General features: G+C 37.6%; 1 protein-coding gene across 2 annotated transcripts in view; it reads right to left on the bottom strand.

Annotated features, from left to right (window-relative positions):
- Nucleotides 1-251: 251 nt before the first annotated feature.
- Nucleotides 252-27,663, bottom strand: part of LOC306649970 (uncharacterized protein) — a 72,024-nt gene continuing 44,612 nt past the window's right edge. The window contains exons 3-4 of one of the 2 annotated variants that reach the window (XM_079121547.1): nucleotides 13,638-13,790; nucleotides 252-757 (exon numbers count right to left, since the gene is read on the bottom strand). In XM_079121547.1, the coding sequence (XP_078977673.1) occupies nucleotides 705-757; nucleotides 13,638-13,790 (206 nt within the window). In that variant the 3' untranslated portion in view covers nucleotides 252-704. Of the gene's footprint in view, nucleotides 758-12,650; nucleotides 13,791-27,663 lie in introns of those variants that run through there. The other variant, XR_013760755.1, reaches the window with a different exon arrangement.

Genomic DNA, 27,663 nt, shown 5'->3' with positions numbered 1-27,663 from the left:
GGGGATAAAACTATAATGCTTTGCATGTATTTGGAAGTAGAGCTCAGATAACTGGATAGAAGAATGGAAAAAGCAGCTCAAGAGGCATGGCAGAAGATAGTAGGTAAGGCCAAAGAGAAAGTTTCTGGGGCCGCAGGGTGGAATATCAATCCAAATATTTTGCAATGATAATGCCTAACATTCAACACTTGTTTCCTTTCTTGAGCAGCAGTTAGCATTGTGGTCCTCAATATATCTGACTATGTCTGTAATAGGCCATGATTGGTTGTCAATTGACTTTTGGGGAAATGAAGAAAGAGTTGTGTGGAATGTGGAATGGAGTGGGGCTGTAGGGAAAGAGCAGCTGGAGAAGGGATGGGTATGAACAAGGAGCAAGAAGGTGAGGTTAAAGATGAGGAAGAAATCTAGAATCTAGGGAAAAGCTCCCTGAAGAGATGTATAGATTAGAAGTCAGAGTATCAAAGGAAGTATTAGTTTTGACCAAGTAGAAAGACCTTCTCTTCCTGTAGTCCCTTGTTTTAGCAATTGGTACCACTGATCTGAATCCATCTGTATTTCCAGACCTTCTGATTGGGCACCTATCTGAGCATCCTATTGTTTTGTACTCTCCCACTATTATCTACCCCTTTGTGTTAGTCAGTTTTTCATCACTCTGACAAAATACCTGATATATACAACTGAAACGGAAGATGATTTATTTTGGCTCACAGTTTCAGAGGTTTTAGTCCATGGTCAGCTGGCTCCATTGTTTCTGGGCCTGAGGTGAAATAGAATATCATGGTGTTAGGAGCATGTGGTAAAGCATGTCACCTCAGGAGGGAGACAGAGAAAAAGAGAGAGAGAGAAAGAGAGACAGAGAGAGAGAGAGAGAAAGGGGGGCCTGGGGACAAGATATCCCGACAGACCCTTCCAGGCATGCCCCCAGTGACCCACCTCCTCCATCAAGACCTCTCACCTCCTGAAGTTTCTACCACCTCCCAATAGCACCACCAGTTGGGGAACAAGCATTCAATACATGAATTTTGGGGGATGTTTCAGATCCAAACTGTAACACTCCATCCTCCACTAAAATATGCCTGTTTTGTTTCCTACTCTTCCCAAGGTTTTATTTGCTATGTTTCATCTGGCGTCAACCAACTAATAAATAAAGTAACCCAGAGTATACTGTCTAATATGATAGCCACTAGCTGCATGTGGCCTTTGGGCACTTGAACTGTAGCTAGTCTAAATTGAAGTACATTGTAGAGTAAAATACATAACCAATTGTGAACACTTGCTCTGAAGACAAAACTAAACTACTTCAATAATTTTTATATTGATTAATGTTGAAATTATAATATTTTTGATAGATTGGTTTAAAGTATATTATTACAATTAACTTCACCAATTTTATTTTACTTTTTAAAACATAGTTACCAGAAAGTGTAAATTCTATCATTCACATTACCTCTATACTGGACTGTAATGGTCTGGACCAATGGATGGTGAATTAGATATGCCAGTTACAGTGTCTACCAAACCACGGTCCCCTCCACAAAAAATTGCTGAGGAAGATATTCTAGATATTCTAACCCCACTCCCTTCTGCCCTGGCTACTTCCTCCAGCAGCTTCCTGACAAGGGGTACATGAGAGGGGATAATTTGAATTTTTGCATAACCAAGAATTGTTTGCACCCTCACATTGGCTTCATAGGTAGATAGTTCTACCTCACTTGTCACTGAGATTTTTGAAAGCATCTTTCCATTGCTGTTAACTTGCTGATGTTGATACTTTAAAGGCTGATACTGTCCTAATTTCTAGCCCTTGCTGTGCAATTTATTGTTGATTTGTTTGTAGTATTTTCCCCACATATAAAATGTTTTAGGATGTTCTCTTGATTTATGGTGCTGTTTGCTTGTTTACTTGTTTTTGTTTTGCAGTGCTGGTGATGGAGGCAGGGGCCGCACAAATTCAGGAAAATGCTTTGTCTCTGAGCTAAGTCCCCCTCCCTTAAATGTCGTGGTACTGGAGTTTGGCTAGGTCTTTTGCATCGGACGTTTTGTGGACCATTTCAATCTAGAAACCCATGTCCTTTCACTCTCATGATCATTGTTCGATAAGTTTTCCACCTATATTTTTTATTCTCTCTCCCCGAATGTTGAAACTTTAATGATCTTTCATTGTCATATTTTTGGGTTCCTATTGTTCATTTCTTTAACATCTTATATTACATTCTGGAAAAATTCCTCAGCTTTATCTTCCAAACAATCTTTGGAACATTCAATATTTTAATATAGTCCCATTATCTAATTGTTTTGTCTTAGATTATCTACTTCTCATTTCATGGATACAACAGTCTCTTCTACCTTTCTGAAGACACGAATTTTAAAAAGTTTTCTGCATTACTGTGTCTCTCCTGAGTTCTTGTTCTGCTTGTTTTGATTGTGTTTGGTGGAGTCTTTCCTCAAATGCCTGGGTTCAGAAGGATATGGAAAATAGGCCCCAGGGAACTTCCCCAATCTACAAGGGTCCCCCTACCCATCCTCCCGCCCTGCCTTAAATGAGCCCACCACCAAAATTCCTCCCAAGACCCTGCTAATCCCTATAAAACCCAGACCCTGTTGTAGCTCACCACCATTTTCCCTCTTGAAAATGTGCCCCTCGGCTGCTTAATAAAGCACCTGTGATCCGCTGAGGACTTTCTCCATTTCTTTTTCTTTCTGTATTCTCTTTCATTTCCTTTGAGGTATTTTTGGCTGACTCCATATTTAAAAGAAAGGCCTGTGCAGGAGGTGTAGCTCATTGGTAGAGCATTTACTTAGCATATGTAAAGAAAAGAAAAAAAAAGAAAGAAAAAGATACTGAAGAACAAGACTTGAAGAGCTAGCTAAGAACCGTGTGTGAGAGTCAAGATTACCCATTAGTGGGCTTTACTGTGAGGTGATTGACTAAAACACATTGCTTTTATTTGGGGATCCCAGTGGTCATTGTCTGAAGGGTTATGGAAAATAATATTCCTACAAGATAGCCCCCAGGAACAATGGAAACACAGTGGGGCTCAGGAGGCGGGAAGGAAATTAGCTAAATATTAAATATTAAACCTCTCCCAGAAAATCCTTTCCCAGGGATGGCCCTGAAGGGAGGAGGCGGATACTGAATGCTGAGCTCTGGACTGTAATCTTCCCCCATTGCAAATCTTCCCCCATTGTGCAACGGAGGCGCAGCACATAGCAAAATTCTGGGAACAATGAATCCCACAGGAAGGAGAAAAGCAATGGGCAGGATTTGAGTATTCATTGAGTATTCATCCCTAGGGATCTGAGCGCTAACGCGTGCGCGCGCTCTCTCTTTCTCTCTTCTCTTCTCTTCTCTTCTCTTCTCTTCTCTTCTCTTCTCTTCTCTTCTCTTCTCTTCTCTCCTTCTCCTCCCCCTCCCCCTCCCCCTCCCTCCTGGTAACAATGAGTTTCAGACTTTTTACAGCTGCCTTCCTGAGTGAAAAGTTTTAATCTGCACAACCAGTTCCCCGACTGTGAACGGCCGGTCCATGGTCTCCAATGATTAATTCACCCTCATCGTAAACTAGAAAACTCAGACTCCTTCTGTAACCAGGGGGCCATTTCCACACCCAGAAAATGAGCCCTCCCATTCCTGATGGATTGACTTCACTGTGGAATAAAGGAAAGTTTTCTGATCCATTTGAAGTCTGCTTCTGTCCCCGTTATTTTTATTTTCATTATGATGCCAAAACCATGTTGGTTATTTTTGCTTTCAGTGCTTAAACATCATTTCTCCAGGGAATGTGTCTTCGTTATGTCCTTTAGGGAAAAGTATCTATGCCCGACACAGGAAGCAGGATAAGGGAAGGGAGCTCTGTGTGGGGGTTGATAGGCAGGGTCCTAATCACCAATAGAGTCCTATTTTTCAAAAGATTTTGACTTAATTTGCATTCTTTTTGTTTGTTTTTCTGGGGTTTCTTTGGGGGAAGGCACTGGGGATTCAATCCATTTTACCACTGAGCTACATCCCCAGTCCTTTTTATTTTTTATTTTGAGACAGTGTCTCATCAAGTTGTTTAGGGCCTTGCTAAATTGTTCAGTCTGGCCTCAAACTTGTGATCCTCCTGTCCTAGCCTCCAGAGTCACTGGGATTAGAGGTATGAACCACTACACCCATAATAATTTGCATTTTTAAAAATTACTTACTTATTTTATTTTTTACAGACTGCATTTTAATTCATTGTACACAAATGGGGTACATCATTTCGTCTCTGTGGTTGTACACGATGTAGATTCATACCATTTGTGTAATCATACATGTACATAGGGTAATGATGTCTGTCTCATTCCACCATTTTTCATCTGCATTCTTAAAAAAAAAAAAAACTTTCTTCTCTCAGTCTTCTACTTCTCTATATCAAGATTTCACAATTCTGTAGTTTTTCTTTCTCATCTTCTACAAAGAAGCAAGTAAAGGTCCCATTTCCTTGAGATGGTAGGTGGACTAAGATGGGGGAATGAGGAATATCTGTTCCACTGCAGGGTGGGCAAAGACTCGGGGGTTGGCTCCACCTGTAGACAACCTCCATCTCCTTGTTGTCAGCTTCCCATCCCATCACCACCTTCTGCAGTTCTGCAGATGTCTCCAAGTCCAGGTTCTCTCAGAAACCATGTGGCTATTTATGTTTCTCCTTTTCTATCCTCTGCAGGCATTTAGGTAGTGCATTCCTCTACTGCTTTTCCACTGTAGAAATATTTCTTCCATCAGATACATGGAGATTTTAACCATGTGAGACCCAGAAGTCTCATGGTAGCCAAGTAAGAGTGGAAGTAGAAGTTGGTACTAATCAATATGTGTCTACTAAGTGGTCACATGGGGTGCGTTCAGCATCTGCTACTGACTCTTCATAACTCTATTCCATTTCCCGCTCAGAATTTTCCATTTTCCAGATATCTCCAGTGAAAGGTTGAAGTTTATCTGTTAGACTTTGGCTTTAGTCCTGGCCTTTGAAAAGTCAAAAGCCAAACATTTATTTCAATGTGATTTTTGTCACTTCTGAACCTGTCTGTGTATGATCAATGACTAATTTGTCATCATGTCAAATGAGGTTAATTATCTTAATAATATGAGCAAGTCTTAGTAATTAAGACCTGTGTCAATATCTGAATATTCACTACCTGAGGCAGATTTTCTTATATACTTCATATACTGAGTTTCTCTCTGCTCACCAAAATACACATGAATATTTACTACTGCAAAATCAAAATACTGCAACAATTAATGATTATGAAAAGTTAAACAGGAAAATAGATTAACGTTAATATGAATTTTAAGAGAAAACACATTAACTAAAGAACATTATGAAATAAAATAGATCCTTTTGAAATAAATATCTATGAGAATTTAAATAATAGTGGAAAGCAGTAGACATTTATTTATAATTATCCTTTTTGTAGAATTGTTTGGTACACAGACATCTGTAATATTAGACAAAATAACTTTTGAAATCATATTTACTTTTTTGCTATTTAATTTCATATAAGTCATGAGCCTTTCATTAAAATAGGCTATTTGAATAATGGTCACATCTTGTGAAAATGAGTAGAAAACTGAATACTAACTTCACCATCTAAAATTTTTACAAGAAAGTGAAAAACATAAAGCCTAGAATACAGCATGTATATAAGTCACATTTTATCCATTCATAATAAAAAAGTCCTGGGCCCAGTGGTACACTCCTATAACCCCAGCAGTTTGAGAGACTGAGGCAGGAGAATTGCAAGTTCAAGGCCAGCCTCAGCAATTTAGCAAAACCTTGTCTCAAAATAAAAAATAAAAGGGTTGGAGATGTGGGCTCAGTGGTGAAGCAACCCTGGGTTCAATTCCTGGTGTAAATAAACAAACAAACAAACAAATAAATAACAAAAGCCAAACAAATTTTTCTAGTCATCAAACATCAAAACAGCAAATTTTCATGACTGCCTTAATTATAACACTTTATAATTTTGAGTCTGTAGAAGCCAAAATTTCAAATGAAAACTTGGCAAAATGATTGCTATGTACTGCCAACTATTTAAATGCAAAATACTATTTTACAATTTGCCTGAGTTATGTATTGTAGGTACAAAATTTCATTCCAGAAAGACAAGGTGCATTCATTTGGTGAGTTTGGTCTCACTGGGCAGGAAATGTTACCTAGAAAAGTAATACTATAATTCCAACTTACCAGTGGTTTCCCTTTCTGTGGTTTTAGTTACTCAAGGTCAGTCACAGTTCAAAAATATTGGACTGAAAATTCTAGAACTCAACATAAGTTTTAAATTATGAGCGATTCTGAACAGTGTGATGAAATCTTGCCACTGCAGCTTCCACTGTGCTCTGCCCTGGACGTGAGTCATTCTTTGTCCAGCATATTCACTTTGCCTATGCTACTGCCCTTAGCCACGTCACAGCCAGTCACCTTGATTGTCAGACTCACGTTGGAGGGTTGGATGTATCACAGTGCATGTGTTCAAGTAATTCTTATTTTACTTAACAATGACCTTAAAGTAGAAACATTTATTACTATATGTTGTTATAATTTCTCTACTGTGTTATTAGGTATTATTGTTAATCTCTTACTATTCCTAATTTATAATTAAACTTTATGATAGGTATGTATACAGGATTCAGTGCTAGCTGCAGTTTCAGGCATCCACTGGGGTCTTGGAACATCTCCCCTGTGGATAAGGGGACCCACTATATTAAGACTTGTTTTTATTCAAACAGCTTCTTTGACACTGAACAGTTTTCACTTCATCTTAAACCAACAGTGTAATGAGCACATGACAAGGCAGTTCCAAATCCCTGCATTCAGGTACATGGGGATGAAGTAGTCTGACAAAAGGGACCCACTCCCTCTCTCTTCACTTCACTGGCTCAGTGATGTAGTGACTTTCAGAACATACTGATGAAACCTGTGAACACACACCATGTACTAAACCATCCACAGCTTCCATCCTGACTGTCATGTTGATATTGACAAAAGGAGCAAAAATAAATATACATGATTAATTAGGGTATTCTATGTTTTTAAACCTTACTGGTTTTCTTAAGGAGGATTGTCTTAGTCCAGTTCTTCATGAATTTTCCATTACATAAGTATCTCTCCAGTCACATTTACTGTGATTGTAGTTATGTGAGACCCAAAAATCTCTTGTTAGCTAAATATGGTAGAAGCAAGGGTCCACAGGTAATCACATGTGACATGTCCAGGTGTCTGATACAGAATGCAGAATCAGCATATCACAAAATAAGACAGAGGATAATATATTCCAGGAATTTTTAAAAATAAACCTACCACAAACCAAAATTCAATACTTGTGTATAGACAAAATAGTGTTGTGGAGTATGCTCAAGAGGATACCAAACAGATGAGCCTTGACAGGGCAGTTATCTTTTATATGTTACTTGTCATGAAGTCCCCTATAGCCTTCTGTTCCAGGATAGCTGCTAGAATTATGGTGCATGCAACAAAAATTGAGATACAGATAGCAACTCAAGGAGGATTTTTTCCTAAAACAATCAAAGCCAACCGTCTCTGTCCATTGCCACTTTTCTAGATTAGAATATAAGGACCACATTTTTCAAGTGATAAGTCATTCAGTGTCTCTCCTTCACTCTCTCCTTCCCCAAGATAAAAAGAAGGCAGGAAGGAGGTTAGTGATATTGTCTGTTTCCAAAGATATTTAATCATTCATGTCAATGAAATTGCATCGTCATCATTGATCAAGTTTTAATATGCAGAAATCAAAGAGAAGATTACACTTTACTAGGCAGTTACTATTAGAAAGGGAAAAAAAGGTTTGATAACCTCACCATCATCAATATCCTATAGTGACGGCACTAGTCGAAATACTACCACCACCACCACAACTACTACTACTACTATTCATATTATACCTTGCTGCTCTACCCACCTCAGTTCAAAGCCAGCAACTTCTTTAGTATTACCAACGTGCAACCCTGTGACCCCAGGCAGTGCTGAGAAATTGAGTTTTTACACAATGTCAGATTTACAATATTTGACTGTTTTACTTTTTGAATACAATTGGAAAATAATTAAAACTTGTAAAAACTTCAGTTTTGTCTTATATACCAGAAATTCAATCAGTGGCAATAGTTGGTATTGGCCTTGACTTTAGACAAATATTGACTTTAACATTAATCCATCTGGCATTTGTCCAAAATATATATGCACTACATCTCCAATTTCCTGTTGTCCATGAGGACTTTTATTTTTAAATTCATTTACTGCCATCTCACTTGAAATTTTGAAAGGAGCAAAAATAAATATACATGATTAATTAGGGTATTCTATGTTTTTAAACCTTACTGGTTTTCTTAAGGAGGATTGTCTTAGTCCAGGTTGCTATAAAAAAAAAATATGTTGTAGAGCTGGTGGGCACTTATTTCTCACAGTTGTGTAGGCTGTGAAGTCCAAGGTCAAGGCACTGGCAGATCTGATATCCTGTGAGGGCCCATTTCTTGGTTTGCAGCTGGCCATATCCTCACAGAACAGACAAAAGAGAGAGGAGGCAAGCTCTTCAGTCTCATCCTATGGGAGCACTAAACCTACTCATTAGGATTCCATTCTCATGACCTAATTACTTTCCAAAGGCCCCACCTCCTCGTACCATCACACTGGGGGGTTAGGATTTAAGCATATGAATTTTCAGGGACATATTCAGTCCATGGCAATGATCACAATAATAATTGGTACCTACATAGTGTTTCTTAAGTTCCAGAAGCTCTTCCACATGGTTTACCTAACTCTTCTAACTTCCCAAATAAGCAGCTTACCCATTGTAACTTGGAGCCAGGACCCAATCCAAACATTTTGGCTTTGGGATCTACTTTTAATCATTCAGCTACTGATTCCTGACCACTCTTGTTCATCACTAAATATTCTTCTACAACACCATGTTAGGTACTACCTAGCATTCCACTGCAGGGATAAATAATAATTTATTTACTAAATCTCCTAAACTAGAACACCTTAATCATGTCTATTTCTTCCTTATTAGCCAATGATGAATGGAATGTACTTACAGCCCATCTTTGTAGCAACCTGATGATTTTCTTGAATTAAGGATGTGCATTTAGCCTAGTCGCTTAGAAGTGTTATAAAATGTGGCACTACCCAGCCTCCTGCCTTCAGGGAACAAGGCTGAATCTCTCTCTTGCTTGGACAGTTTCTGCTAGCCTTTACCAAACTTAAGTTTCCTGTCTTGAGACGAACCCACATAAATACAGTCACCTCATACTAGACAAAGGAGCCAAAAACATACAATGGAAAAAAGATAGCCTGTTCAACAAATGGTGCTGGGAAAACTGGAAATCCATATGCAATAAAATGAGATTAAACCACTCTCTCTCACCCTGCACAAAACTCAACTCAAAATGGATCAAGGACATAAGAATTAGACCAGAGACCCTGCACCTAATAGAAGACAAAGTAGGCCTGAATCTTCATCATGCTGGCTTATGATCAGACTTCCTTAATAAGACTCCCAAAGCACAAGAAATCAAAGCAAGAATCAATAAATGGGATGGACTCAAACTAAAAAGCTTTTTCTCAGCAAAGGATACAATCAATAATGTGAAAAGAGACCCCAAAGAGTGGGAGAAAATCTTTTCCACATGCACTTCAGATAGAGCACTAGTCTCCAAAATTTATAAAGAACTTACGAAACTTGACACCAAAAATACAAAGAACCCAATCAATAAATGGGCCAAGGAACTGGACAGACACTTTATAGAAGAAGGCATACAGGCAATTAACAAATATATGAAAAAGTGTTCAACATCTCTAGTAATTAGAGAAATGTAAATTAAAACAACTCTAAGATTTCATCTTACTCCAATTAGAACGGCTATTATCAAGAACACAACAATAATAGATGTTGGTGTGAATGTGGGGAAAAAAAGGCACACTTTTACATTGCTGGTGGAGTTGCAAATTGGTGCAGCCACTCTGGAAAGCAGTGTGGAGATTCCTCAGAAAACTTGGAATGGACCCACCTTTTGACCCAGCTATCCCACTCCTCGATTTATACCCAAAGGACTTAAAATCGGCATACTACAGTGATGCAGTCACATCAATGTTTATAACAACTCAATTCATAATAGCTAGATTGTGAACCAACCTAGATGCCCTTCAACAGATGAATGGATAAAGAAACCGTGGTATATATACACAATGGAATATTATTCAGTCATAAAGAAGAATAATATGGTATTTGCAGATAAATGGATAGAATTGGAGAATATCATGCTGAGTGAAATAAGCCAATCCCAAAAAAACAAAGGCCAAATGTTTTTCCTGACAAGTGGATGATGATATATAATGGGGGGTGAGGGATGAGAGAAGAACGGAGGAACTTTAGATTATATAGAAGGAAATGAGAGGGAGGTGGGGTATGAAAAATGTTGGAATGAGACAGACATCTTTACCCTATGTACATGTATGATTACACAAATGGTATTAATCTACATCATGTTCAATCACAGAAACGAAATGACGTACCCCATTTCTGTACAATGAATCAAAATGCAGTCTGTAAAAAACTTTTTAAAAATAATTTTTAAAAAAAGTCTCCCATCCTGAGGTTTCATAACCTAACCTCTAAATTTTCCACAGTGTTCCTCCCTTGGAGGGCTCATTAACAAGGAGCACACAAGCATGCATGCAGACCCTTTGTGTCATATGTCAATGAGGCAAATTTTGGGTAAGAAATTAGGTAAGTTACAGGTTCCAAGCCTCACATTACTAACTGACGCCAGTTTGAATCACTACAGCCTGAGATAGATCCTTAGCTCCATTAAAACTGGAGCTTACCAGTGTGACTCACCCATGGACTCCTAGTCCAAAACAAGGAGTGCTGCATACACAGTAGACATCAGTACACACTTGCTTCAAGAATACCTTAATTCAGGCTTTAAAAGTTGAGGGTGGCATCACCCCTTCCAGGGTAAACTATTGCACGCTGTGTGTTAGGCGCGTTTGGTAGTTTTCACAATTGCACAGAAACCCGTTTCCCGAGAAAAGTGTCTGCGATGTCCCTCGCTATAGGAATGGGAAAGCAGGAAAAGGCCCCAACAAAACAACAGCTGAAGTTCAAGTTAATATTGCTAGATGACCCAGAAGAAATGCAGCCCAGAGCATCAGACTTATTTATCCCTTGCTAATGAGAAAATTAGAGAATTTAACATCTTGCACACACAGCTCAAAGGCAGTCATCCCCATATGCTTCCAGTTAAAGGCCAACACGAGAGTACATCACCTCACTTAACCCTCCCAGCAGCTCGAGGAGAAAGTCCTATTATTTCCATTTTTCAGATGAAGAAACTGAGTTTAGAGAAATTAAACATTTTTCCCAGAGACTCAGGGTCAAATTTGCCTTCAAAGTGATTTATTTTCCTTAAAATTGCTTTCCCCCCCCTTTTGGTTCACAGTACAATAACCTACCTCCCCACCCCCACCCCCAAAAAAATTCCCAACCACTCAGAAGTCAGAAGATGATGACTCTGTTCCTGGTCCTGTGACAGTGGGCAGGTCACTTGAGAGTATAGGCTAGACTGGAAGTGATGGAAATGGTTAGTGCTTGGACTGGAGCAATAGTCACGTGAGTGTATACATAAAGACTCATCAAGTTGTATTAATTAATGATCAATACAGGTTTCTGTAAACCAATTTTACCTCAATACAGCTGGAAGAATTCTGATTTTAAAAATTTCTTTTTGACACATAGTAATTGTACCTATTTATGTGGTTACAAAGTGACATCTCAATATAGCATATAGTGTGTAATGATCAGATCAGGGTAATTGGTCTATCCATCACCTTGAACATTTATCATCTCTTTATGTTGAGAAATTTGAAATTCTTTCTACTAAGTGGATATACTCAGTTAATTGTAATCAACTCTAGTTATTTTTTAGAAGATTATAAGTTATTCCTCCTATCCATCTGCTCCCCTGTGACAGTTAACCACACTCTCTCCAGCCTTCCCTCCCTTCCCAACCCCCTGCCCAGTCTCTGGTAACCACTATTGTACTCTCTACTTCTTTGAAATCAATGTTCTAGCTTCCACATACAAGTAAGAACATGTGGTATTTGTCTTACTGTGCTTGATTTAGGAAAAAATATTTTTAAAAATCAAGATAAGTTGTGTGTGTGTGTGTGTGTGTGTGTGGTGTGTGTGTGTGTGTGTGTGTGTGTGTGTGTAATAAGGTGGTTAGCAATGCCAGGTTCTTATTTACTTATTTTTTTAACATATTGATTGGCACATAATAATTGCATATATTTATGGAGTACAGTGTGATAATTCAATATGTGTACACAGTGTGTATCAGATCTGGTAGTTAGCTCTACATCTCATTAAGTACTTACCATTCCTTTGTGTTGGGAAGCTTCAAATGTCTGTCTTCTAGTTTCATTCGAGTGTCCTTTGATTCTTTACTCTTACTAGCATAGCTATGAACTTCCTTATTGAAGGAAAACATTATTGAATATTTTTAATGAAAGGATTATAAATAAGAAAGACTATAGAAAATAAGATAGAGTCTATTCGGCTCAGGATACTCTTCAGCAAAATAGTCAGAATATAAAAGCTCTTGGTACATTCCTGGTTGGTTTTAAAAGACTAGCCTAATAAACTGCCACAGAGAGAGTCTGAGGTATTCACCTCATGATGCAAGATGCATTTGATAACAACCTGCAGAAAATAACCCAAATCAGGGCATTTTTGAGACACCATCTGGAACACATTACTGTTTTCCACACACCAAAGGTAGATTTAGCAGCACCCTAATGAAGTTTAAGCTTCTGGGCCCAAGCTCGAATTTTGCATTTTCAAATATTTTTCTTTAAAGAAAGGATAAATGTTATATTAACTTAAAGCCATACAAATCAGATTTCTCCTGCAGCCCCACATAGAAAGAGCTAAAAATTAAGTAGCCCTGAGAGAGTTAACTGAGGGATTGAGTCTGCATGTCCCAAATCTGCTTACCTGTCTTTACTTATGTTTAGAGTTAGGCTGGGTTAGTAGGTTGGTTGGTGTGTTTATTAATCAAGCACAACACAAAAATGAGAATTTAAGTACATTTTGTTAAGTTATGGAATGTGTTTTAGAGGCTACTCATAAGTTTATCAAATATGAAGGCCAACAGGTCAAAATGATGCTGTATTCCCATTTCAGATATGCAAACGATGAATTTGAGCATGCTGACAGTCTCAGTCCATACCTCAGGATTTTCAAGTTTGAATTGGTTCTCACATAAAATAAATCCCATTCTTTCTTTATTTTGTGACTTGGCAATGAATCATAGAGAGGAACCAGAATAATCATTGTTGCATGATTGGAGTAGTTTTCACTGAACCCATTAGCACAGACTTTTAAAGCATTAACTAACATTCACACCCAGGCATGAAAGTAGCTCGGAGGGAAATGCTCACTTGAATCGTTCCCAAAATGATGTGTATGTGTACAAACAAAGGGCGAGACAAACGTAAAGAGCTTACAGAAGAGAATGTGTGTCAGGCCTGTCAAATCAGCTGACCCAGCAGGAGAAGCGGTACCGGGAGGCCACCACACAGGTGAATCATGGTGTTAATAACCTTGAGGTTCTCGGTTCCTAAGTCTGCAGCTCTCCTCAGAGGCATCGGAGCTTTGCTCCCAGGACAGTGGCACAGGGTGTTCTGCTTCCCTCCTGGCAGGTTGAAGTTGGGGCATCCTCAGCCTCTCGGATCCACAGGTTGTGTTAGTGGAGGCTTAAGAAAGAGGAAAAATGTATCAACAGATACATGAAAAAATGTTCAACATCTCTAGTAATAAGAGAAATGCAAATCGAAACTACCCGAAGAGTCCATCTCACCCCAATTAGAATGGCGATTATCAAGAACACAAGCAACAACAGGTGTTGGCGAGGATGTGGGGAAAAAGGTACACTCAGACATTGCTGGTGGGGCTGCAAATTAGTGCAGCCACTCTGGAAAGTAGTATGGAGATTCCTCAGAAAGCTTGGAATGGACCTACCATTTGACCCAGCTATCCCACTCCTTGGCCTATACCCAAAGCACTTAAAATCAGCATACTACAGAGATGCAGCCACATCAATGTTCATAGCTGCTCAATTCACAATAGCCAGATTGTGGAACCAACCTAGATGCCCTTCAGTTGATGAATGGATAAAGAAACTGTGTATATATACACAATGGAATATTACTCAGCCATAAAGAATAATAAAATTATGGCATTTGCAGGCAAATGGATGAAGTTGGAGAATATCATGCTAAGTGCGATAAACCAATCCCAAAAAACCAAAGGACGAATGATCTCTCTGATAAACGGATGATGATACATAATGTGGGGTGGGAGGGAGACAAGAATGAAGGAAGGATGGATTTTATAGAGGAAAGAGGGGTGGAAGGGGTGGGGTGAAGGAAAAATAACAGATTGAGACAAACATCATTACCCTATGTATATGTATGATTACATAAATGGTATGACTCTACTTCATGTACAACCAGAGAAACAAGTTTTAACCCATTTGTTTACAATGAATCAAAATAAATAAATTATTAAAAAAAAAGAATGTAGAAAACATACCCTTCACTCATAGTAGTTTTTCATCTTCATTTTCTGTTAAAAACTGAGCATTATGCTGTGTATAGTAAGGGGCATCTTTAAAAAAAAAATGATTTTAACTCCAGAGCTTGGTAATAATGGCCTTATCTCCACCTCATCGCAATCAACACTACACTCTCCCGACCCTCCTCACTCCCCAAAACCTCACCACTGCCAGCCACAGCTCATAGTGTCTGTGTTTTATCTTCTCACCAAGACTGAATTCTAATGGGGAGTGGAGTGGCTTGACCATGACCATCACCACCAACCAGCCACCGATGCTTCTCACAGCTCACCACAAAGCCCTGGTGAGAGGAAGAAAAGCAAGTCACAGAGTGAAAATACTCACAAGCAATGCATCTGACGAAGACTGACACCTACAACATAAGGAAGTCTCAAAACTCAAGAGTACAAAAAGCAATCTGTGGGTAAAAGCTATGAAAAGACATTTCACTGAAGAAAATATACAGATGACAAGCAAGTTCTTGAGAAGATGTACAAGATCATTAGCCATGAGAAAAATGCAAATCAAATCCACATTGGGATATCACTCCACACTAACCAAAATGGCTAAAATAAAAGATAAGTCACTCTACCCAATGCTGGAGAGGATGTAGAGAAAACAAATCAATTGTACAACCATTGCTGGCAGGAATACCAAATCTCACAGCCATTCTGGAAAACACTCTGGCAGTTTCTTTAAAAACTAAACATGCAACAATCACACCACCCAGCAATTGCATGCCTGGCATTTATCCCAGAAAAATGAAGAGTTAGTTCACACAAAAACCTGGACGCAAATGATTGCAGCAGCTTTATTTATAATTGTCAGAAAAAAAAAAGACAATATAACCTAGACGTCCTTCTGTGAATGACTGGTTAAACTAACTAGAAAACTATTTAGCAATAAAAAGGAAGAACTGATTGGCATAGGCCACAACCTGAATGAATCTCTAGAGAATTATGCTCAGTGAAAATAATTAATCTCAAAAGTCTTTTTAAAATATATATTATAAAAGTGTGTGATCCTGTTTCTATAACATTTTTTTAAATGACAGAATTATAGAAACGGAGAAGAGATGAGTAGTTACCAGGAATGGATGAGAAGATGAGAAGGTGAGTGTGGGAGGGAAGTGGGTGGTTATAAAAGGGCACATGAGCCATCCTGAGGTGGTGGAAATGTTCCGTATCTTGACTCTATCAGTGTCATATCCTGGTTCTGATATTACACCGCAGTTTTGCAAGATGTTATACCTTTGGGGAAACAGTAAAGGACCCAACCCAGGACTCTTCTCTTATTTCTTACCACTGCATGTGAAATTATAATGATCTCAAAATTAAAATTTTTAATTTATAAAATTAAGAAAATTTAAATTATCATTTACTTTTTCTTTTCATGAATATGTAATACTTGTACATATTTATGGGGGTATAGTAGGATATTTCAATATGTGTACTCAGTATGTACTGATCGAATCAGGGTCATTAACATCATTATCTCCTTATCATTTCTTTTTTATGCTAGAAGATTTTGAGTTCCTCCTTTCTAGTTCTTTATAGACTACATAATGGCTGTCTGGAACCACAGTCACCCCACTGTGCTGTACAAGGCTGGACCGTATTCCTCCTATAAAACTGTGTTGCCATACACATTATCCAACCTCCCTCTCTCCCTGCTTCCCCTCCGTGCTCTCCCAGGCCTCCATAAGAAGAGCCTCATCTCCACCGCAACACACTGCACCATGCCTCACCTGCAGCCCACCCTGCCCACGCCCCACACCGTATCCGTGATGACCCTTCTTGACCAAAAGTGCATCCTGATCAAAAGTGGGGATAAAGATGGGGAGGGAGGGTTGGGAGAGAGGCATAGAAAGTGCTATCCCATCACCAAACACTGGCGCTCCTCATGCTCTCCCCGACGCCCACTCTGGAAAGCAGGTCATGGGTACATCGTTCAGGGTTAGGGACTATTGTCTGTGACCAGTCTTGGCCCTTCGTGATGGCTTCTCCTTCTCCACAGGGCTGCCTCTGGTGGTGCTCACTGGTTTGCAGCACTGCCTGCTTGTGCACTGCCCACACCTGTTTCTCACCCACGTCTTTGGTTTTTCTACTTTCTGTACAACAGTAATCCTACTATTTCTTCCCTTTCTTCTGGGAACATATAGGCCTTTTAAGATTTGTTAAAGACCACCTTTGTATTAATAGCCAAAGGAAAGTAGCCTGGAATAAAACCACAATGGCGGTATTATCTTCTTCATGCCTTGATTTACTCTCTTTAGATTAGTTAGAGAAGGACAAAGGGCCTCACATTTGGTGCCTGTAGTGCCAACCCTTGTTATGCATGATGACCCCTGGGGGTGCTTTTAATAAATGCCAAGGGCTGTCCCCAACTCCACACTCTAACTCAAAACTCCAGGACTGGAACCCAATCATTGGTGTCTTTACAAGCTTCAAAGATTATCTTGATACCCAAGATAATCTTTTTTTTTTTTAAAAAGTCATAATTCTACAAAAAACACTAAAAGTGCATTCATCTCTAACTCCAAAAAAAGGAGATTTGATGTAAACTAATCCAAGGTCAAATAGCTCCTAAGTGCAGAACCCTGAGACAGTACATTTGGGATGGAAAGAGCTGAGTTAGCAGTTGGGCATCCGGTCCACTCCAGGAGGTGTTCATTTTATGAGAAAATTGTAAAATTTTAAAAATTTTAAAAATCCTCCAAATAAACTTGCATTAAGGTGCAAGCCTATTCCACCACAGGGGAAACGCAAATGAATCCTGTTTCAGTGGGAGCTGACATTGCCTTCTCTCCAATAAACATCTTGAGTGTCTAAAGAACACTGATTTGAAGAGTCCTGTAACAGTTTGCTAGCTCTGCCATAACAAAGAACTGCAGACTGGATGGCTGAAATGGTAGAAATTTACTGTTTCCATTTTGGAAGCTACAAGTTCAAAATCAAGGTGTCATCAGAGTTGGTTCTTTTTCAGGGCTCTGAGGGAAAGATCTGGCCAGGCCTCTCTCCTAGTTTCTAGTGGCTTCACATATTCCTTGGCTTGTAGATGGTCATCTTCTCTTGTGTTTCTTCACATGGTGTTCTCCCTGTTCATGTATGTCTCTGTGTCCAAATCTCCCCCTTTGTAAGGATACCAGTTGTGCTGGGTTAGGGACACCCCAACTCCAGTATGACCTCATCTTAATTTTCTAAATCTTTAATGACCCTAATTCCAAATAAAGTCACATTCTGAGTTATTGAATTTGGAGCACCCATGATTCAGCCCATGACAGAGCCCAGATTTTGGCCAGCACAGGAATGTCTCATAGGCTGGTATGGCTTTGGGATGAGGAGAAGGGGAATTTGGTGTTTCAGGAAAAGAAGAAGGACAGGTTAATTGGGAGTGGAATCCAGGGGGATCGAAGAGAATGTAAAGACAAGAAAGCCAAGGTGAGTGGAGGGGGATCCTGCAGGAGGCTGGGAGAGCTGCTTGACCTCTCCTCCCCTCTCCTCCCCTATGCACCTTTAGTCTTGCTGGGATTCAAGTAAGGATATGCTAATCTGCAGAAGCAACTTTTGCAAGAGAGAAAAAGAGAGGCAGGCAATTCCCAGTTCCAACAAGGAGACAGCAGGAGAACAGGGGAGCTGCTCCTAACCTCCAAGGGATAGTAGGAAACTCTTCTGCATTTTGTTTTAATATCATGGTATTTGGATTATTTAATTTTTAAAAGGCAAAGAAGTTTGAAAAATACTTACAAAAGGGTAATTGTTTTCTAATAGTCTTTTACCATAGTAAATTTGTTATGAGGAGAAAATGAATAAAGTTACTTTAACTAGACATATTTTCAAGATCTGGATAAAAAGTAGAAATTGTGTAGTTATAGACCTGGTTGGCTTACCCAAAAAAGGGGATGGATGATATCAAGTACTAGTTCTACTTTACTCTGTATTCAACTAGCACATTTTTTTCTGAAATGCTCAAAGAAAGGCCATATTATTTCTTCCAGGCTGATAATACACATAGACAACATTAATCTCAAGTTTTAAAGATCTTGAGAAAGGTCAAGCAACTTGCTTAAATCTGTGAGTCCTCAGCTGAGCTGTAATTCAAGCTGCACTTTTTATTACTTTGTTCTGTTTATATAAGAGGAGGGACAGCCCTGAGAGCCAAATTAAGTTTCTCAAAGAGTTAGTTCTTACTTTCCACAAGCAAATGAAGACACCAGTATAAATCTAATTATTGAAAAAAACAGGAATATCATTATATAATGGACTGACTTAAATATATGCAGTTAGAAAAAGAATTGAGAAGTTATCAGCAAACACAAATAACACTACTCGTGTTCTGCTGCCCCCCACATTCTCTGGTCTGTTTTTGTTTTTTCTTTATTTCTTTTTTCTAACCAGACTTTCTGGTTGCAGGGATGGCCCCCTCCAGCCTGATTGGCCCATGGTCTGGGGCTTCTGTGAAGGATGCACAAGATACTCACTGGTCTAGTTCTGAATTACAGCCAATAGTATATTAGTAAACAGTAATTGTAATAATAGTGATTTCATATAGCACCAATATATAAAATGTCTTCTATTTTTGAACACATATATATTAGATATAGTGTTGTCTTTATTAAACTTTTTATTTTTTCATGATAGAACTTATTATAAGAATATTTGACATTTTTCTAAAGAAACCTCAAAATAATTAGAATGATTAATTTTGGACATTTTCCTGTGATTTTTCACTCAAACTGGTCAAGTTCCAAAGTTCCTTGATAAAGACATTCTTTTTTAGGTTAAAAGTCACTCGTACATTTCAAATGGATTATTTACAAGCATTTCTGAAATGTTGATTCTCTGTTCAGCAACCTATGTCTGGAGAACTGTTTTTTCTTTTGAAAATTCTCTTTCTGATCCTCTCAGTGCTTTGAGTTTGGTTAGTTTCAAGTATCCTCCTTTAGCAGGCGAGTTATTTCCAGTCAGGTTTTGTAACCATGTTAAAAATCCCCCCAAAATTCTCTTGACTAGGAAGTTTCTAACTTGAATATCAAGTTAAATTTTCCTTGAGGTGACTTATAAATAGAGAGAATTTAAAGAAATTTAACGAAGACATTGTGGTTTCAAAGAACTTAAAATGGTTCAATATCTTGTTTCAGTTTCTGTATCAAATGTCAGAGTAGAACAAATCTTTAATGTCATGAGTAATTTTTAGACTGATGAAATAGCAGATCAAAAGTTTAGTTAGTAAGCACTAAACTTTTTTATTGGTGCATCATAATTATACATAATAGTGAGATTCATGGTTTCATATTAGTCCATGCACAATAACATAATTTGGAAAACTTTGGTTTTGATATTTTGCTCATTTTGTAGCAAAAAAAAAGTAATTTGAAATTAAAAGTAGTCATACCAGCCAAGAGTTGTAATATAGATTGCTAAAAATAAGATTTGTACACATGCATATTTTCAGTGAACATCTTTGGAATTTGGGCTGCAACTATCTAATGTTTTCATTTCTTTGAGTGTTAAGAAGGCTTTGTGTCTTGTTCTGTGCATGCTCAGATACCAGACATTTGTGCCAAATAAGGGTTCACTGTCCACTTAAAAACTCTATAGGAATCAAGATGTTCAAGAGTTTCAACTGTAATCTTGTTATGAGGGAGAAAAAACCCTGGAAGAATGCATAGCAATCCATAAATAAAATACTTGGAGAATATGTCTTGCTGTTAATTAATATGAATTTCTCAAGAAAATAAACATAAACATCATCTGGTGGATTAATATCATGAGTTGGACACTGTGCTGAGTCTCTTTATTTTTCTAATTTCCCATTTCCTGTTTTAGCAATAACTTAAGTCTGTACCACTAATTAATCTGAACTTCATTTTATAAGATCTCATTTCACTTATTTCTGTGATTTCTGCTGATCTATGATTTTTTTCTGAGAGTATACTTTTGTAAACCCTTTATTATAACCATTGTTTCACCCAGCAGCATCTAAGACCAATAAACTAGCCAAATTTTGGTTGGTTTCTGTTTTGTTTTGTTTTTTACTCCCTTTAAAAATGGGAAATGAAGTTGTGTTATAAATAAATAAAGGGATAGACATAAGCATTCATTCTGCTTCCCTGTGTGAGTTAAATTCCAACTAATATTTGCAGGAGGAATTAATTAAAATTGATTAAAATATAACCCAACTCCTAATTAAATTTCATCCATTTGTAACTCCTAAATGAAATAATGAATCTTCACTGCTAAGGTTAGAAGGTGAAAGGTAAATGTTTTAATGGATAAATTAGTCTAACAATACCTAAATCTACAGAGCAACCTTAATATCACAAAGATCAAGACAATGAGGCCTTGAGCCAGCCTCCTAATGCAATGCAGCAGGAAATTCAAAGCACCACCTACACACCTAAATCACAAATCCAGAATGGGGACAGCTTTACAGGACAAAAGACCTGCAAGGGGAACTGTTACAGACTAACTGAAAGTTTAAGAACCCCATCATGGGCTAGGGATGTACCTCAGTGGTATAGTACTTGCCTGGCATGCATGTGCAAGGCCCTGCGTTCAATACCCAACCTGACTACCTCAAAAAAAAAAAAAAAAAAAAAAAGAAAAAAAAAAAAACCTTATCAACAACGAAGTGCAACATATGGGTCCTATTGGATATGATACAAACCAACTGTAAAAATGATGCTCATAAGACAATTAGGAAATTTGACCAGGGAATGGATAATACTAGCCTTATTCTTAGGGAAAATAACATTGACTCAAGAACTTCCTCCTCCTGATTTCTAAAAGGTGGTTATCAAATCTGAAGAGCACCAAACAAATAGGGCACAAGTAATAAACAATGAATTCTCTTCACTTTCCTTAAGCTTTTTTTTTTTTTTTTTTTTTTTAAAAACTGTGATTTGTGACAAATAAATTAGATCCTGATTGTAACTGAAGAGAAAAATCACACCAGTGCACAGGTTGGTGCCTCAATCTTGTCTTTTTCTAACAGCTGGGCCCTCAGTACTACTGCCAACTTCTAGAACCTCTTTGCTCTCCTTCTGTGCTCCAGGAAATCTATTTTATCCTCATTTCTTGACTGATAATAACCTCCTGCCATTATTCTCAGTACCTGAACTCATCTTCTACTGTTCATCAAACAGATTGCATCTGGATTCCTGAGCCCAAACAATCAAATCTGTCCGGTGTTTGCCCTTCTATCACTGTGGAAGAGAGAGGCCTTTGCTTCTGTAATGCCAGCTCTTTCCTCCTCTGTTCTGGTTTCCATCCCCTCTATACCCAGGAGCCTTCTTTCAGGCATTGGCACCTTGCTTCAGCACCTTTTAACATATTTTTTTCTGTTGTTTCCCAGCAGCATTAAGTATGCTCTGTGAATTTCCTGTCTTTGAAAAACAATTTTAACCATGATATCACTCTGCTTATCACCTTTCACTTTCCCTTCATAGCCAGGAATCCTGAAAGCTTTATCTAAACCTTGTCTTCAAGTTCCATTTAGCTTTCAATTCTCTGCAATCTGGACCCGGTCATTCCCTCCCCGCTTTCTCACTACCAAAGGGCAACTTATTAAGACCTTGTTAAACGCAGCCAACACATTTTAGTCCTTTTCTCAACAGGCCTCTGCAGCATTTGTCAGGGTTGAATGACTCATCTTTCATGAAACTCGATACTGCCTGGCCCACCATGACTCAACTCTCCTGATTTCCCTCTATCTTTATTGTACTTGATAAATATTTGTATACTGATTCTAACAAACTGCAAAAATTATGGTGTTCATGAAATGATTGGGAAATTGAACACATTCTTTAGGTGATTATAATAAGAATTAAAGAATTTATAATCATTCTTAAATTATTATTTTAAGAATTTACTAGGGTATGATAATGGCATTGAGGCTATATTTTATTTTTCTTTCCACATTTTTTATTGGTGTAGTTTAGTTGTACGTAATGATGGGATTTATTACATATTCAAGCATGCACACAGTATAACAATATAATTTGGCCAATATCACTCCCCAGCCTTTCTTTTCCTTTTTCTTCTCTAGCTTCCACATATGAGAGAAAAAATATGACCTTTGACCTTCTGAATTTGTCTTATTTTGCTTAACATAATGATCTCTAGTTCCATCCTTCTTCCTACAAATGACATAATTTCATTTTTCTTTATGACTGAATAAAGCTCATATATATGTGTATATATATATATATATATATATATATATTCATTTGTTTTAGTCAGCTTTTTTCACTGCTGTGACTAAAGGATCTGACCAGAACAATTTTAGAAGGAAAGGTTTATTTTAGGGTTCACGGTTTCAGAGGTCCTAGTCCATAGAAGGCCAGCTCCATTCCTCAGGGCTCGAGATGAGGCTGAACATCATGGCGGAAGAGTGTGGCAGAGGGAAGCAGCTCACATCATCAGGAAGCAGAAAGAGGAAGTCTCCACTCTCCAGATACAAAATATATACCCAAAACCACGCCTCAATCTACTTCAGCCACACTCTACTTCAGTTACCACCCAGTTAATCTCTATCAGGGGATTAAATCACTGGTCGGGTTAAGACTCTTATGACCCAGTCATTTCTCCTCTGAACCTTCTTGCATTATCTCACACGTGAACTTTTGGGGGACATTTCATATCCAAACCATAACAACATCTATCCATTGATAGACATCTAGACTGGTTCCAGAGTTTGGCTATTGTGAATTGTGCTGCTATAAACATGCATCATTGTACATGATTCTTTGGGGTAAATTCCAGGGAGTGGTACAGCTGGATCATATGGTGGTTCCATGCCTACTCTTTTGAGGAGACTGTATACAGATTTACACAGTGATTGTATTAATTTACGATTCCACCAACAGTGTAGAAATGTTCCTTTTTCTCTACATGCTTTCCAGCATTTACTATTGCTTGTATTCTTGATGACTGTGTGACTATATATTTTAAAAACTTGTTTGTTAGTGATAAATACTGAAATATTTGTGGGTGAAATGATATGATTGCTAGTATACACTTCAAAATAAAATAGGAGTGGGGCAAATGGATGAATGAATGTAGATGAAGTGAATGATATTTTCTGAGAAAGAATGAAACTACAAAGAAGATAATCTTGCAATCTGCACAATGTTCCCACTGGAGTTTTTGCTGAATTCTAAGCTGTGCATACACAGGGTCATGGTCCTCAAGTTGGTCCAAAAACTATGGCAGAGACCCTGAGCTTACATAGCGCTGGGCTGCACTGAGGTTCTAGTCAGTTAGAGGGAACAGACCTCACTAGCCCCAGGTACTCAGTTGACATTCAAGAGAACTGCATCTTGTGAAGATGAGTATTTTACCCAAAGGAACTGAAAATGTTATGCCTACACAAAAATCTACATGTGAATGTCCATAGCAGGTTTATTTATAATTGCCAAAACTTGGAAGTTACTATCAATAGGCGAATGGAAAAATAAACTGTGGAACATTCAGACAGTAGGATATTATTTAATGATAAAAAGAAATGAGCCAGAAAAAGAAAAAAAATTATATGTAGAAGGTTTAAATTTACATTCAAATTTATAATGCATATTTCTGAGTGAAAGAAAACAATCTGAAAAGATTGTACAATTCCAACCTTAGGACATTCTGGAAAAGGTGAAACTATGGAGACATTTAAAGGATCACTGACTTCCAGGAGTTAGGGGAAAAGGGGGGATGAATAGTGGAGCTCAGATTCGTAGGGTGGTAAAACTATGCTCTATAATAATGTAATGTGGATATGTTATCATATAGAATGCACAACATAGAGTCTGAACCCTTATGTAAACTATGGACTTCAGTTTAATTTATCAACACTGGGTTATCAATTTTAACAAATTCATCAAACTAACTGTTAATAACAGCTGAAACTGTATACAGAGGAAGAGGAGATGTGTGAGAACTCCATTTTTTCCACTCAAAAATTTTTCTGTAGACCTAAAGTCACTCTGAAAAAAATCAAATTTAAAATATATTTTTTAAACTGGCCAAGGACTCAATGTCCTTTGTGACAATGTCCAAGTGATGTGGTATATATGTAATTGAGATTCCAAGAAAGAGTAAGTGAAAAATATTTGAAGAAATAATGCCTAACATATTTTTCAAATTTGATGGAAAATATTCATACATAGGTCCAAGAAGTTTATCATCAAAAAACAAAACTGAACAAAACAAAAACTAGTCCCACTGAATCTGGGGCTACTCATTTATAACTCAATACAAATTAGTTTAACAACAGTATTTTCTTCCTAACCAATATATTTTTCATCAATGCTAAGACACAATCTCTAAAAATGGGTTACCATTTTATAATTGTGGTTGCCATGAATAGCTCGACCCTCCCACTCATATGCTTCACCTCTTGCAGATAGGGTGCCAGTGTCTTGAAAGAAATTTGGGAGAAAGTAGTGTAGCCCTCTTGTAAGAAGTCGCGTATTATCGATGCTCATGATCATGGTAAAGTGTGACACACCAACAACCAGGGAGGGAAAAGCGATTCTGAAGAGTTGGATTTTGAATGTGAAGACTTGGGAAAAATCTTAATGATTTATCTAATTTAATGACTTTACATTTCTCTTTTCATGTATGCACAAAAATGTTGGGTATTTTTAAAACCTCTCTGATTCTAAATTATTTAAAAAATGTAAATTGTAAGAAAGCATTATGTCATTTAATTGATATCATTTTGTTCTTGCTGGTACCAAAAACAAATGACATAGTTTACAATTGATGGATTGGATTCAATAAATAGGTGCTTCAGGTCAGACCTGGGGGGTACATGGGGGATTGGAGAGAAAGACCCAGGGAGTAGGAAAGGAGCAAAGTCATAAGACCCAGGGAGTAGGAAAGGAGCAAAGTCATAAGAAGTTGGAAGATGGCAAAGCACATGTCTAAATTTTGTGCCAGGGCAATTCTTTATAATCCAGAGTCAACACTGAATTGCAAACTGTCTTTCATGATTCTTTTGTGTTCCTTATGTTCTTGTAGCTTCCTAGCTAGATTGTAGGTTTTTCAAAGATTTTTTTTTTTCTTTCCAAAGAACTGGCAGAGAACTCTAGTTGCAAATGTTTGGTTGGTGTTTAATGTTCAGTTTACACTTTATTCCATTGAGGAAAACACCCATCAGAAAGGTATTTCTGTTTGGGACTCTAACTGGGAAACCTGATGATCTTTTGTATTTGTGATCCTGGAGTTACTATGAATTAGTCTTATTAGTATATAAAAGATGTTTTTCACTGTGCAAATTGAACATCCATTGACTATACTCTCATGCCCAAATTATTATTTGAATGTCACAAAGAGAAACCAACAACACTTTGCTAATGCCAACATATAAATTGGTGCTAACAAGATGAATGGAGATGAAATTTGTCTCTAAGTACTCTTATGAAACACTAGTCATGTTTATTTTGAAAAATTTCAGATATTTTTAAACTCATTTTTTAAAAAAATCTCCAAACATACAGGTAAATAGGAGACTGATGGAAGAAAAAGGCCTACATGTAAAGAAAGGAAGGAGAGAATATAATTCCAAAATCTGCTAATAATACATCAAGCCGATTTGTGGACCTGCTCACTACTGATGATTGTAGTCACACTAAAACATTTTTCTCTATGTAGAATGAAAATTTGAGGGAATATCAGTTCCCAGACCTCTTAGACATTAGAAATAACCTCATTTTCAATTAATACTTGTTAGCACATTCTGGGGAAAAGACAGTTTTCATTATTTAATGTACCTTAAAGCACAAATGTGACTCAGAAAAAATACTATCAAAACTTTTTTAGTTATCTCTGTTAAAAATATTCATGCACTGCTGGAGTTTATTTCTAATCCAATTCTATTCATAGTAAAATATTTTCATCAGTTTATAAATATGTTTTTAATACATAATTTGTTTTGGAAAATTGTCAAAAATCTTCTGGAAAATCTAAAAACAATTATATTGACTAGTTCTCCTTTGTCTACATTTCTAATTAACCCCTTCCAAAAGGCTAGTAGAATTTTATTAAAGCTTTCACACTATAAAAAATGAAATCCAAAGTTGTAGCAAGAAAACAAACAAAAATTCCTGTTATCAGAATCCCTAGCCAAAATGATTATCTTCGATTTATATTCACTACTATTTCTCCTGATGCTGATATAAATCCACAAGGCAAGACTTACAGCTTTCTTGTGTGTGTGTGTGTGTGTGTGTGTGTGTGTGTGTGTGTGTGCGTGCGCGTGCGCACGCGCGTGCAAGAGATTAACCTCAGGGCCTTGTGCATGCTAGGTAAGTGCTCTGCCACTGAGTCACATTCCAGCCCTAAGAATTCTGAAAACTTTGCAAATAATTATATCACAGATCAATAACCTCCAACTTCTTATCTACAAAATGTGTGCAGTAATAATAGTTATCTCATTTTTGAATGCTGGGAACGTAAGTCCTTACCTGACCCCACTGATCATCCTCCTCTGCAGTGACATTCTATATACCTCTACAGGCTCCTTGCCCCAGTCTATAAACATACTCAACCTTCTCCCATACTATACTAAAGAAAGAAGAGGAACAGGAGGAGGAGGAGGAGGAGGAAGGAGCCTCACATGAACTTTCACTTTTTCTGGCTTATTGCCTCATTTTGTTTTATTGTCCATTACTTCATTTTGGATCCTTGATGCCACATGCTGATAACACTTCCCCCAAAACATTTTTTGGAACACAAATTGCAGAAATGTTAATGAAATGGAATTTCTTCAGAAAAAGTGCCTCTTACGGTCAGATAAATTTGGACAATACTGGGTTATAGAAAATTAAGCAACGTTCTTTTGCCAGGGTATTTATCAGAACCTATAATGTACTAATGTGCATTTTAAGTTGCCAAGAGAGGTAAATAGTATGCACTTCTTCACAAACTTAATTGACCATATGAATCTTTCTTTAACATTTTTTTTAGTGTAGATGGACACAATATTTTTATTTATTTATTTACATGTGGTGCTGAGGATCA

The sequence above is a fragment of the Sciurus vulgaris genome (genome assembly GCF_902686455.1).
Source record: "Sciurus vulgaris genome assembly, chromosome: 2".
Lineage (NCBI taxonomy): Eukaryota > Metazoa > Chordata > Mammalia > Rodentia > Sciuridae > Sciurus > Sciurus vulgaris.
This window is presented reverse-complemented; position numbering and strand designations above follow the sequence as displayed.